This window comes from Gorilla gorilla, chromosome 10, assembly GCF_029281585.2.
Source record: "Gorilla gorilla gorilla isolate KB3781 chromosome 10, NHGRI_mGorGor1-v2.1_pri, whole genome shotgun sequence".
Classification (NCBI taxonomy): Eukaryota; Metazoa; Chordata; class Mammalia; order Primates; family Hominidae; genus Gorilla; species Gorilla gorilla.
Window position 1 is genome coordinate 18826462 of NC_073234.2, and position 12428 is coordinate 18838889.

At 55.1% G+C, this 12428-nt stretch overlaps 1 protein-coding gene across 3 annotated transcripts in view; it reads left to right on the forward strand.

Annotated features, from left to right (window-relative positions):
• Positions 1–12428, forward strand: part of TSPAN9 (tetraspanin 9) — a 206737-nt gene that overhangs the window by 112056 nt on the left and 82253 nt on the right. For 2 of the 3 annotated variants that reach the window (XM_055359219.2, XM_055359218.2), the window contains one exon: positions 10190–10269. In XM_055359219.2, the coding sequence (XP_055215194.1) occupies positions 10207–10269 (63 nt within the window). In that variant the 5' untranslated portion in view covers positions 10190–10206. Of the gene's footprint in view, positions 1–9382; positions 10270–12428 lie in introns of those variants that run through there. The other variant, XM_055359217.2, reaches the window with a different exon arrangement.

Consider the following 12428-nt stretch of genomic DNA (forward strand, 5'->3'; position numbering starts at 1 on the left):
GCCTTCTTCCACATTGGCTCTAGTAGTACCAGCCCCGTAGAGGGAGAGTGGGCCGAGGGAGGCAGCAGGCAGCAGCTCCTGAAATCAGCAGAAGGGTCCCAGCTGCACAGTCAGGCTGGATGTGAGGTTGCAGAGCGCTGTCTCAGCTGGCAAGTCAGCACCCTCCGTGGAGTGGTTTAGGAATATTGGATTTGCTGGGTCAGTCCATTTCCACTGGTGCATGGTAATAAGTCGCAGGCTTCATCACACTTCCGTGTGCCCGGCGGTCTGCCTTATCTCATCCTCCCCGCAGCCACCTGCCTTCCTTGATAAGTACTAATAACAAATGCCTTCTTTCTCCTGTTTTCCAGGAGCAGTGGGCTCAGTGTGTGCATATGTGTATGGGCAGGTACATCTGTCTGTCCAGCACAGTGGCTCTTACTCCAGGCCCTTTTGAGGATCTGACAGGGATGCTGATTGGCCTTAGGATGAAAGATGGGCTGCTTTGGAACTTTCCTGCAAAACAGGGCCTGAGAGCCCAGAGTGGGTGACTCTTTGTCCAGGCAGACTATCAGCCCCGTTCTTCTAGGGCCCAATCTCTGCTGCCCCCTCTTACCTGCTAAACCTTCTCTAAGAGGAGATGCCTGTCCTGCAGGAGTGGCCATTCTGACTCTTTTTGTAAAGCTTGCCCTGCTCCAAGCAAAGGCTGATTTTTCTAAAGAGCTGCTCTCACCTTAAGGTGCACACAAAGGTTCTTCCTGTTGCTACTCATGTATTTAGCAGTGACTTTAGAGCACCAGTGTGCTAGACAAATGCCAAGTGCTTGGAAGACAAAGAGGAGGGACACAGTCCTTGCATTCAAGGAGCTCACAATTTGGGAGTGGGGGAAGGTCAGGGAACAGGTGGCATCATGGCAGGATTAACTATGCGTTATTGGTATACCAATGAGGCTTCCTGGAGGAGGTGACAGCACCCTGATGCCAACTGGATTGTGGATGTTAGCCATTCGGGGTGTTGGGGAAAGGGGGTTTCAGGAAGAGGGAGCATCCAGTGCAAAGGTCAGGGGATGAGGGGGAATTTGATGTGGGTTAATTTGGTGGGAGTGTAGGCCAAGAAAGGTATAGGAGATGGAGTTGCTGAGAGGAGTGGGATGGGCAAGCACCTGTACAGATTTTAAACTGGCATCCAGGGTCATCTGTGCTCTGGCCCACCCTCCTTTGAGGCTCCCTTTCTGCAAAGCTTCATTCCAGTGGAGCGTGTGGGTGCCTCCCAAATGTCCTGGGCCCTCTGCTGTGCCCTGGCTCTGCCCAGCTGCCCCCCTGCCAGGGTGCTCTTCCCCTTCCCCCCTGCCTGTCCAGTGCCATTTCATAGGGTGTGAATTTCAGGGCTCTAAGGAACCTTAGAGAAACAACTAGTCCAGCCTGCTTGTTTTGTAGTTGAGGAACCAGAGGTTGAGCAACTAGAGGCCACACAGGTCATCAGTGTCCTCAGGCTTTGTTCCTTAGGTGGCACGAGGTGATCAGACACCTGGAAAGCCCCGGAAGCCCTCCCTGCTGGCCCTGCCTGCCCTGTGCCTGCCCTCCCTTGAGCTCCTCTGCATGTGTTCATCAGGTATTGATTGGGCCCCTACTGTAGGTCAGGAATAGTACTGGGTACTGGGTGTAAAGCAGTGAGGGAGACATAGGCAGTCTCTGCCTTTCTGGGGTTCATGGTCTAGTAGAAGAATCAGACAGTAACATTGTCACCCTAACAAACATGGATTTTCCAATGATGGTGACTGCTATGAGAAAAAAAGGGGCAAATGGTGCTGTGAGGAGTTGTATTGAAAGAAAGGGGGCTTTAGTTTTGACAGTGGGGGGCAGCCAGAAAACTATAATAGACCTTCTTCAATAATTCACAAGAGCTCAGGGGTGAGTAGAGTGAAGCCAGGCAGTGGGCCCAGGAAGAGCATCCAGGCAGAGGGAACAGCATGGGCGGAGGCTCTGAGGAGGTCAGAGCACCGAGAGTTCACGGCTGTGGCAATAATGGGTGAGCAGAGAATGTTGGACAGGGGCTGGAGAGAAAGGCAGGGATCAGTCATGTCGGCCCTTTAGGGTTGCTCTAAGGATTTGGACTGTACTAGAAAAGTAGACTAGGAAACACACAGGCACACACAATTGTAATCCAAGTAAGATGGGAAGCCACTGATGAGGTTACAGTGGAGAGGCACGAGTGGGAAGATTGCATTGGCTGCTCTTGGTGAATGGATGGGCGCAGGAGGGAATGGAGGGCTGCAGGGGCTGCCGCAGGACCCCAGGCGAGCCATGAAGCAGGGCTGGACAAGGGCGGGGACGAGGAGGATGCCAGGTGCAGGGAGGCTCTGCGGCTTGGACTTGTGTTTGCTTCGAGGTGGGAGCAAGTGACAACCGGGAGCCAAGGATGAGGGATGAGTCTGGGGCTTCTGGCATAAGCAGTGGGGTGAGAACTTAAGCCGTTTGTTGAGAAGGAGCAGATAGTGCCAGGGAGCACATCTGGGGCAAGGTCAGTCCCTCCTGGAGCTGTCTGGGAGACAGCCAGGGAGATGACAAGCAGGAGTTGGGGACCTGTGCTTGGGGCTCAGGAGACAAGTCAGGTCCAGGTGTGCATTTAGGGGTCACCAGCATGCAGATGGCCCTGGAACGGAGGAGATGGTCATATAGAGGAAAGTTGGGCAGAAGAGAAGAGGGCTCAGAGCTGAGGGCCTCCCTGAGGAGGAAGAGGAGGAGGAGGGCAGCCAGCATTTCCCTTAGAATTTCAGCCACACAACATTAGCTATTGATGATGTTTCTTTCTCTGTTCAGCTACACTGTAGCTAGACAGGAGCTGGTTCCATGTTGACTATAATAAGTATTGTTGGGAATGATAATAGTGCCTCCATCCATTGAACAGCTTCTGTGTTCCCTCGTAACCTTTATTCCTTATTTTTTTACATAGTGCTGGGGAAGGTGCATATTATTTCCATTTTCTAGCTGAAGAAACTGAGATATGGAGCAATTAAGTGGTCATTCTAGGCATCCAGCAGTGGGGTAACTCACTCTAGATGGGATTTGGACACAGATTCATCTAGTCCCAAGGCCCAGAGTGTTCCCCCTTTGTGATTTTACTAGAGTTTTGTTCTCTGTGGTTGAGTTGGATAGTGGTATGGACAGGGGTCATTGAAGGCATCTGAGGCCGGCTGACCCACAGTAACCAGGGCATGTGGTGTGAGCCGATTTTGGGGACAGTGGGAGTGAGGCTGGCTTTGTGACAATCCACACCACCTGCCTGGCTTCTCATGGTCCAGAAGCCACATTTTCAGTACTCCTGGCTGGGGCAGGATTGCTGTAGCTGGTTTATAGCTGTGCCGATGTTTCCTCGGCGCTAAGCTAACTGATCTTTCCGAAGGCCCCAGTACATGCTCTGAGCAGTGTGCCCACCTGTCATGGGTAGACTATACACACAGCCAAGGGTCTCTGCATGGCCATGTTTTCTGGTAGCCAGAAGTGGCCTCTGACAAGGGCTGACCGTAGCCGGGGGGCAGCTTTGCTCTTGGGCTTTGAGAGGTGACACGCAACACTAGGGAATGTGTAAGGTTCACCAGAGACTTGGAGCTGGGGCAGCAGTGCTCCTGGCTGTGCTCCGTGGAGCCCCTCCAAGAGGCCCAGCCCACTCCGATCGGGCAGAGGTCGAGGGGCTGCCTGTCCCTCACTTGCTCCTGTCTCAGTCTTCTCTTTTTTCTACCTCAGATCTTTCCCACCTCTTCCTCCATACATTTGTTTATCTGTCCTTCTGTCTGTCCATCCATCCATCCATTCCAGGCTGTGCCACGTGCTGGGGATATGGCTGTGAGTGAGATAGTTGACCGCATGGCATTTGCACTCTTATCTGTAGCTGGGTGTTTCAGCTTGTCAGGTTCAGACGCTCTTGGATAGCCTGCTTTCCAGGAACAATTCCATAGATTTCTGGCTTGGGCCCCATCCTTTAGTTAATGAACTCAGGGCTGTCAGGCTGTCCTTGAGGAGAGCTCAAGATTTAGGCACGCTGGTCTGCCTTTCCCCTCTGTCCTCCAGCACTTCCTGAGTACCTGCTGTGGGGTGGTCACTGACAGGCACTGGGGGGTGGGGTAAAATGACCCAGACACAGCCTCTGCCTTCTTATAGAAGCTCAGTGACCAGAGCAGAGGCAGGTGGGCAAACTGTAGTTGGAGTCTGAACAAAGGGCCAAGAAGGAGGGAGGAGCAGACCTTTCTCCAGAGAGGGAGGTACCCTGGCCACCCTTTGTGTCCCTCTGTCTGTGAACTTTCCCACCAAAACCAAACCCTGCTTGTTTTTTTATTTTCTTTTTTGAGATAGGGTCTCACTCTGTCACCCAAGCAAAGTGTGGTGGCACAATCATGGCTCACTGCAGCCTCGGCCTCCCGGGCTCAAGTGATCCTCCCGCCTCAGCCTCCTGAGTAGCTGGGACTACAGGTGCATGCCACCACACCCAGCTAATTTTTGTATTTTTTGTAGAGATAAGGTCTCACTATGTTCCCTAGGTTCATCTCGAATTCCTGGGCTCAAGCGATTCACCTGCCTTGGCCTCCCAAAGTTTTGGGATTACATGTGTGAGCAACCATGCCTGGCCTTTCTTTTCTTTACTAGTCTCAGAAACTTAAAAAAACAAACAGATTAAAAACAAGTAACAGTACCATTCCTTCTTTTCTACCCCACCCCTTTCACCATCGATGTTACCGTCCTTCCTGAATCATGGCCAAGTATGGTAACACCCAATCTCCTAGCCCCTGCCCTGTAGCCTCCCCCCACCATGTGGGCCCCCTGCTAGGGATCTCTCCGTTGTTCTCTTTTGGCACGGTTGCTAAATGGTTTGCTCAGCAACGAAAGCATTTTATGTACTGTACAGTGGAAGAAGATCCCAAATTTGGAGTTTAAAAATTGGGGGGAGGTGAGTAGCTCTCCCTTCTAAAATGGTGCCCATGTCACAGGCTCTTTTGGGTGGCAGACACCGCTTTGTGTCTAACCTGAACCCTGGCTTTGTGGGAGGCTGCCTTGTTTGAGGCTTAAAGGCACAGGGTGCCTCACAAGCTGTACCTTGTGTCAAATGTGGGAATATTCAGCATGGGTCAGAAAGGGGCTGTGGGCTGGCCCGTTGGTTCTGATTGTGTGTGGGTGAGGGAGAGACCAAAGACTGAGCCCTGCCTCATGCTGCCAGCCTGAGGAATTCACAGACAGGCAGAGAGAGCTTGGCATTTACTCCAAAGCCCACATCTCCCCAGCTGCCAGCCAGCAGAGATGTGGCATGTTGATTTCATGTATTCACTTTTCTTCTTCCCCTCTGAGAATGCTGTACTTACTTCACTTTTTTTGTTAAAAAAAAAAAAAATAAATAAAAGGAAAGTGAAGTCAGGCTGCCTTGTTCACATGCTCAGAGAGCCCCGGAAGGGCAGCCTGCACCTGCCAGCTCGCCTGGGTGGCAAGCTGAGAAGGATCGGGAGCTGCCAGAGGGATGATGTCTCACAGCACCATTTCTATCTGATTGTTCCGTCTGTACCCCCAATCTAAGGAACTGAGGCAGCCACAGCCACTGGTCTTTTCATCTCTTGCCTCTCCTCCACTCCGATGCCAGTGCCAGGCCCAGCTTCCTAGGGCACCGGTTAATCATGGGCCCCACTGCTTGGGACACTGCAGGATGCAGCCCAGACTTTTCATATGCCATGCAAGGCTTCACAGGGTAGCTCACTTTGACCTCTAAGCACCTTCTCTTGCTTCAGTCAGGCCTGTCCCCTCCCTGCCTCCCGAAGGTACCACACTCACGCCTTTCTAGGGTGGCCACCCACTTCAGAGAGCCCTTCTGCAAGGGACAGCTCGGTGCCCATCCTGCCACGGTCTGTGCTCTGTGCATCAGTCTGCTTTAGGCTTCTCTAGCTGCAGTTGTGAGTGGGGGTAGAAGGTGGGTCGCTTCAGCTAGATCTGAGCTCCTTGAGGCCCACGCCTTGTCTTACTCAGCTCAGCTTTGTGTCTTCCGTGGGTCCTTGTTCCGCGTCCTCTTATCTTGAACAAACCAGCACCAATGGATGGTGTGCTCATGGTGAGACAGGGAGGAGGAGGGACGTGTTCCTAGAGCTGCCTTCCTGAGGCTGCTCTACCACCTTCCCCCTAAGATAGGACTAGATTATGCTGCGTCTCCCCACACCAGCTTCCTTCTTCCAGCCTGTGTCAGGTAACTCAAGGCCATCTGGGTGATGACTCGCCTTTCTTATTAGCAGTCCAGGAGCACTGCCCCTTACTCAGGGTCCTTTCATCTAATGACGTCACATCAGGACATGGTATTCAGGTTCCCTGTTGTGCTTTAAGAGTCTGTTAGCCTGGAAGATTCTTAAGGGCAGAAACTTGTAGAGTCTAAGAGAGTGTGGCGCATGGGCTGTGAAATCAGTTTTATTTTCTGTAAAATGGGGATAATAGGGTATACCTATCTTGTAGGGTTGTCATGAAGATTGAGTGAGTTACTTTGTGGGAAGCTTGGTCCCTGGGGTAAATAAAGACTTATACGTTAAAGTTGCTTTTATGATTCTGATGACTAAGCTGAGTGCCCTGATGGGACTTCACTGCAGCTTTGCTCAGGGACTGACAGGTGTGACTTCAGTGCCCTTTGACAAGTGTGACCAGAGGAGGCAGAACTGTTGCATTGCAGCCTCCACTTCCTCTCTTACCTGCCTGTTGTTTCCCCCTACCTGCTGGGGACCATCCCAACCCCAAGGCCCTCAGACTTCTGAGGAAGTGGTTAGTGGCACAAATTCATTTATAATCAGAAATGAAGATGGAAAGATCCAGGGACAATGAGGAAACTATTCTGCCTGGACAAAGTGTGAGCTGGGCAGAAGAGATGAAAAAGGGTTAGGAAGTGGAGGGGGCCACCCTGCGAGGGCCCTCCGTGACACCAGGCCCCCACCTGAGACTGGTAGGATCAGCCCCTCCAATTTGTTCAGTCTCATGTCCTCAGACTCTCCTCACATCCACCAACTGACTTTATGCTTGTAACACCTCTAGGGGGTAGGCTCTTTTAATCCCCATGTTAAAGAAGAGGAAACGGGAGCTCAGAAAAGCAAACTGCCTTGCTCTTGATCACACAGCTAAAAAGAGCTCAAAGTGAAAAACAGATCTCTTGACTCTTGGTCCAGCTGGTAAATGATCTATCCCTGCATCAAAGAAGTAATGTTATGAGAATGAAGTGGCAGCCGTGGGCCCCTCAGGAGCGGCCAGGTGAGGCTGCAGAGGACAAAAGGCATTAGCCATGCCAGTCAGGCAGCCCTGATGCTACATCAGGAGGCGACTAGACATCTGCCCCTTCATCTCCAGACAGCATCGGTGGGACTGCTGTGCCGAACCCAGAGAGAGTAGCTGCTGGTGGCTGTAATACACACTAGGTTTTATTCTTGGGCTCCCCATCTGAGTTCGGAAGGGGCTCAGGATGGTAAAACCACTGCAGGTTCCTTTAAAGTAGGGGAGCTGCACTCAGAATGGGAGAGCTCTCACCTCTCGGAGGCGGGCCTGCCAGGGAGCCAGTGAGGCTGCAGGTTCACCAGCACAGGTCACCAGCAGCACAGGCCACCAGCAGCACAGGTCACCACCAGCACAGCTCACCACCAGCACAGGCCACCACCAGCACAGGCCACCAGCACAGGCCACCACCAGCACAGCTCACCACCAGCACAGGCCACCACCAGCACAGGCCACCACCAGCACAGGCCACCAGCACAGGCCACCACCAGCACAGGTCACCAGCAGCACAGGCCACCAGCAGCACAGGCCACCAGCACAGGCCACCACCAGCACAGCTCAGCACAGCTCACCACCAGCACAGGCCACCACCAGCACAGGCCACCACCAGCACAGGTCACCGGCAGCACAGGCCACCACCAGCACAGGTCACCACCAGCACAGGTCACCACCACAGCTCTGTGATGAGGGTCTGGAAGTCCCTCTGGCTGGAATTCATGTCCCCCTCCCACCATGGCCATGCCTGTTGTGGTAGCTCTGTGTCTGCCCATTTGTGCTGCCTTGGTGATTAATGCCCTCCTGTCTTCCTAACTGGATTGTGGCTGCCTGAAGGGCAGGGAGCCCCACTTCTCATATCTGTTTCTTCGAGGGCCTGGCCCAGGGTTTAGCACACAGTTCTAGGTGTGACATGAATACCTGCTGGGATCCAGGGAGGACTTTTCACACCCACCGCCCCAGGAATTCTTCCATCCAGCCATCCCTATTGAGCGCCTCCCAGAGGCCAAGCCCTGTGGTAGGGGATGGGGTTACAGAACCTGGTAAAATGTGGCTCTTGCCCTCGGGTGCTCTCAGTACTCTCTTCCTGAGCGACTGGAAGGGTAGCAGAAAAGAGAGGTGGGCTCCCCACCCGCAAGTCTTCTAATCCTCATCATTTGCAAAGTGTGGTGTCCCGGTCGGCAATGCAGACTTCTGCACTAGCCCACGGGAGGCTGCCCAGTTGCAGTGTTTTACGGTAGGATGTTCCCAAGCCCCGAGCAAAAGCTCGTTTCTCTGACCTCACGGGAGAGCACCCAGACAGTGGCCAAGGGCACCCCTACATCACTCTTGGCACAGGCGGGGTGAGGAAAGGCAAGGTAGGACCCCGCTTCGTCCACCTGTCCCTGTCAGCCTGCCTGGGGTTCCAGCCGCCGCAGCGTCCCAACCGAGAACGCGGGGCAAGGGTTCGCGCAGCTGCAGGAGCCTGGCGGAGCGCCTTGTGTGCGCGCCCGTGCGTGCGCGCCGAGGGGGCGGGGAGGGCGGCGCGCACCCCGCAGAGGTCCCCAGCGCTTTCCGATACCTCGCGCCTCCCTGCGGTCCCTTCTCCCTGTGCGCCCTAGCCAGACCCACGTGTGCAAAGGCATGGAGGGGGGCGTGTGTGTGAGAGAGTGTGTGTAGGTCTATCCGGGAGACCGCGTGCCCTGGCCGGACAGGCCCCCAAGTGCATAGGGGGCGGCGGCCAGCTCGACAGCGGCCGCGCTTCTGTCCCCCTCCAGTCCTTCTCCCCAGACCTTTCCTCTGGCTTGCTTGGGCCGTGGGTACCTCCAGCCATCCCCCTCCTTTCGCCGCCCCCTTGCTCGGGTAAAAGAGACCAGCGCTTTCCGTTGAAGGTTCTGGTTCACCCCTCAGCTGCAGAGCCCTTGACATTGAGTGAGTGCTCGCGCCGCACTTGTTTAGGCACACAGCAGAACGCTAATCCCATTAAAGATAGTGTGTCATTGGGGAGGGGGTGGCTCCCCAGCGGGGCCGGGAAGGCCTCGCGCCCATTGGTCGAATGCAAAGCAGGGGGCGGGGCCGAGGGCCCGGGGAGGGGGCTCCAGGCGATTTCAGAGTCGCGAGTCGGGGCCGGGATTTCGCAGGGAAAGCCCAGCGGTTGCAGCTGCGGCGGATCCCTCGGCACTGTCCGCCGCGCGCCGGGGCAGCCCAGGGCCGGCGGCAGCTCCGCAAAGTCGCGGAACGAGAGGAGGCGGAGCGCCGGCCAAGTGGTGGGGCTCAGCGCTGGGGCTGGGCTGGGCTGGGAGAGGTGTGCCCAGGGAGCCTGGATCCCGGTGCCCTTCTCCCTCGTGTGGAGCGGCCAGTGCGGCCAGAGGCGAGCTGACGCCCTGGAAAGAGAAATCAAATTGCAGCCTCCCCAAAGACGCTGAGTTACGCGGGCGAGCCGGTTCCCGGGGATCGTTCGCGAGCGCGCAGAGAGCCGCGCCGCGCCGCAGAGCCCTCCCGGGCCCGCCGGCCAGAAGCGGGGCGCCGTCCGACAGGCAGCAGCCCCTGGGCGCGGGGTTCGGCCGCGAGTGAGCCCCGGTGCAGAGAGGGGGCGTGCAAGGCTCCGCCGGCCCGCCTGCAGCCCGCGCCCGACTTGGGCGCCCCCTCCGTCCCATTCTGGGAGCGATGCCCCCCGCTCCTCGCACCCCCCGGGAACGCCGCGAGCATGGAGAAGTCGAGTAGCGAGGATTCTTCGATCCATCGGAGTCCATCTTTGGACAGCAAGGACTCGGACTTTGCCAAGCCGTCCACCTCCGGCCGCCCGTTCGGCCGCGGCTTCACGGCCGGCGCCTTCTACGGCACCGCGGGCTCCCGGGGCCAGAGCCGCGCCGAGGCCGGCGTTAAGACCGACAAGTACAATGCACCCAAAGGCAGCAAGTACGTGGTGTTTTACCTGGACCTGTCCTTTGTGTTCCTTCTAGAATTTAAGAAGTGCAACATGGCCAGGGGCTGCCTCTGCTGCTTGAAGTACATGATGTTCCTCTTCAATTTGATATTCTGGGTAAGTCCTTCCGTTTCTCTCTCCCTTTGCCCTCTTCTCCTCCTCTTGGCTTACCATAGCGTGAATACCCTCTCTCTCTTCGGTGCTGCATTGCTCTGCTCTCTGCACAGTGGTAAGTGTGCTTTTAAAAAAAAATTGCCCCCGCCCCGCTTTCATGCACCTTTGTCTTTCCTTTCTCCCTCTCTCTGGTGGCTGAATGGGGGCTCCAGCTTGCCTGTCTTCAGGAGAGACTTGCTCTACTCCTAGGAGGCTGGCAAAGTTTGGCACCACCTCCTTCCCCTATAAGAAAACCCAGGCTGGAAGTGCCTCCGACTGGGCAGCCTGCAGTAATGGCTGTGGGCTCAGAATTTTTAACAGCTGTGAGCCTGAGTTGGAGATAGGCACAAGTGAGGATGTATTTCTGAGTTTCTTCTTGTATTCCTCCTGAATGCACAAGAATACAATCTGCAGCATTTTATGGGAGTGGGTTGGAGGGGGGTGGGGTGTAGAGGCCACATGTTCCCACTCCTTTCGGTGAATCCTAGGAAAAAGAGGAGGAGCCCCTGGCTCAAGCCGATGGACCTGCTTGCTAGTCCTCAGATATGCTCCCGGGTTGGGGCCTGGGTGGGAAAGGAGGGGTGTGGGGGCATGCTGCCATCGGGTGGCTGGCTGCTGCTTTTGAGGGATTGCAGTGGACCGGGCAGGGAGCTGGCTGGCCACGTGCTTCCAGGTTCTGGGAGCCCCAGTGGCCAGAAGGGACAAAGGGAGACAAGCAGGGTGCCCCCGTCCTTGGTGAGAGGCACTTTTGTAGAGAAGGTATGAATGGGTAGGGCAGCTGGGAATTGCTCTCTGTCCTCTGTGTGACTCTGGAGGCTGTGCGCACATATGTGCACGTGCATAAGAAATACTGGTTAGGAACATTTGAAAACTTCTTAAATTCATCTCGAATCGTTCCTTCATCCCAGTTGCCGTCTCTGCCTTTCTTCACCCAAGCCCCGACGTAGCACAGATGTTTGGCTCTGTCCCAGAGTCTGTCCTGCCCTCTGGAGGCTGTCAGCTGCCCGCTGCCCGTGGTCCAGGAGGAGCACTGGGGGCAGGAGAAAGTCATTCAGAGTGAAGTTGGGAAGAAGTGGTTGTGCCGAAGAGGCATTCAGCTTTTGTGTGGAGTGATCCACATTAGCCGAAACACTTTTTAGGGCAGGGGTGTGTGTGGAGGGGTGACTTTTCCCATAGAATGACAAGCGCAGGAAGAAGACTGGGCTCTAGTCTTGGTTCTGCATTAGCTTCTTGTGTGACCTTGGGCAAATCACTTGGTCCCTGAAGGACTGGGCTTCCTTTCCAGTCCAACAGGGGCTGTCGTGATGGTCTCCCTGCTTGTCCTCACCTCACTAGTTACATGCCATCTGGGGTGGGGGGCAGGCATCCTCATCTTCTCTCTTGGGGAGAGAAGCCCCCCTCCCTGCCTGGGGTGTGGGCTGCTTTTCCAAGGAGACTGGTTTGAGGTGACTTGAGTTGGATTCCCCTAGTTGTCACCATGGGTTGGGCCCTCCAGCCACCCTAGTAGGATGTTACCTGTCATGTGCCTAGAGTTTTATGGAAGCTGGGGCAGATAGTCTCATTCTTTTTCTGGTGGCGAGCACCACTGGAATGTCTCTGGCTGCCTTGTGGGCCAGTGCCTCCTGGTCCTGTGACCCATCTGCCAGCATCTATCAGCCAAGTACTGGTGTGTGCTTCCCTGGTGCCTTTGGGTTCACAGGAATGCTGTCCTTTTCATTGTTCACAGCTTCCTTCTCCATCCTTTTTTGTAGTCTCAACTTACCTTTTTGTTTTGTCCCACCGTGCCTATATTAAGCCTTATTAGGAAGACACTGGGGCTTGTAACCCCACTCAGCTGCGCTCACTCCTCCCCACCCCCACCCTGCCACCTGCTGGCCGGAGTTGGTATAACTGCCTGCGGTGCCTTTCTTCTCCAGGATGAGCCCAACGTGGTTTGGCGACCTCCTCACTGGCTAGTACAGTGATCTGTACTACACATTGTACCCTGCACATTGTAGGCCCTCATTATATGTTTGTGAATGAATGCATGGAGGGCCAGAGCTGTAAATCCACAACATGTTGTCATGTGGTAGTGGTTCCTGAGTTCCACTTGATGGGGAAGAGAAGTTAGATCTCACGCTTGC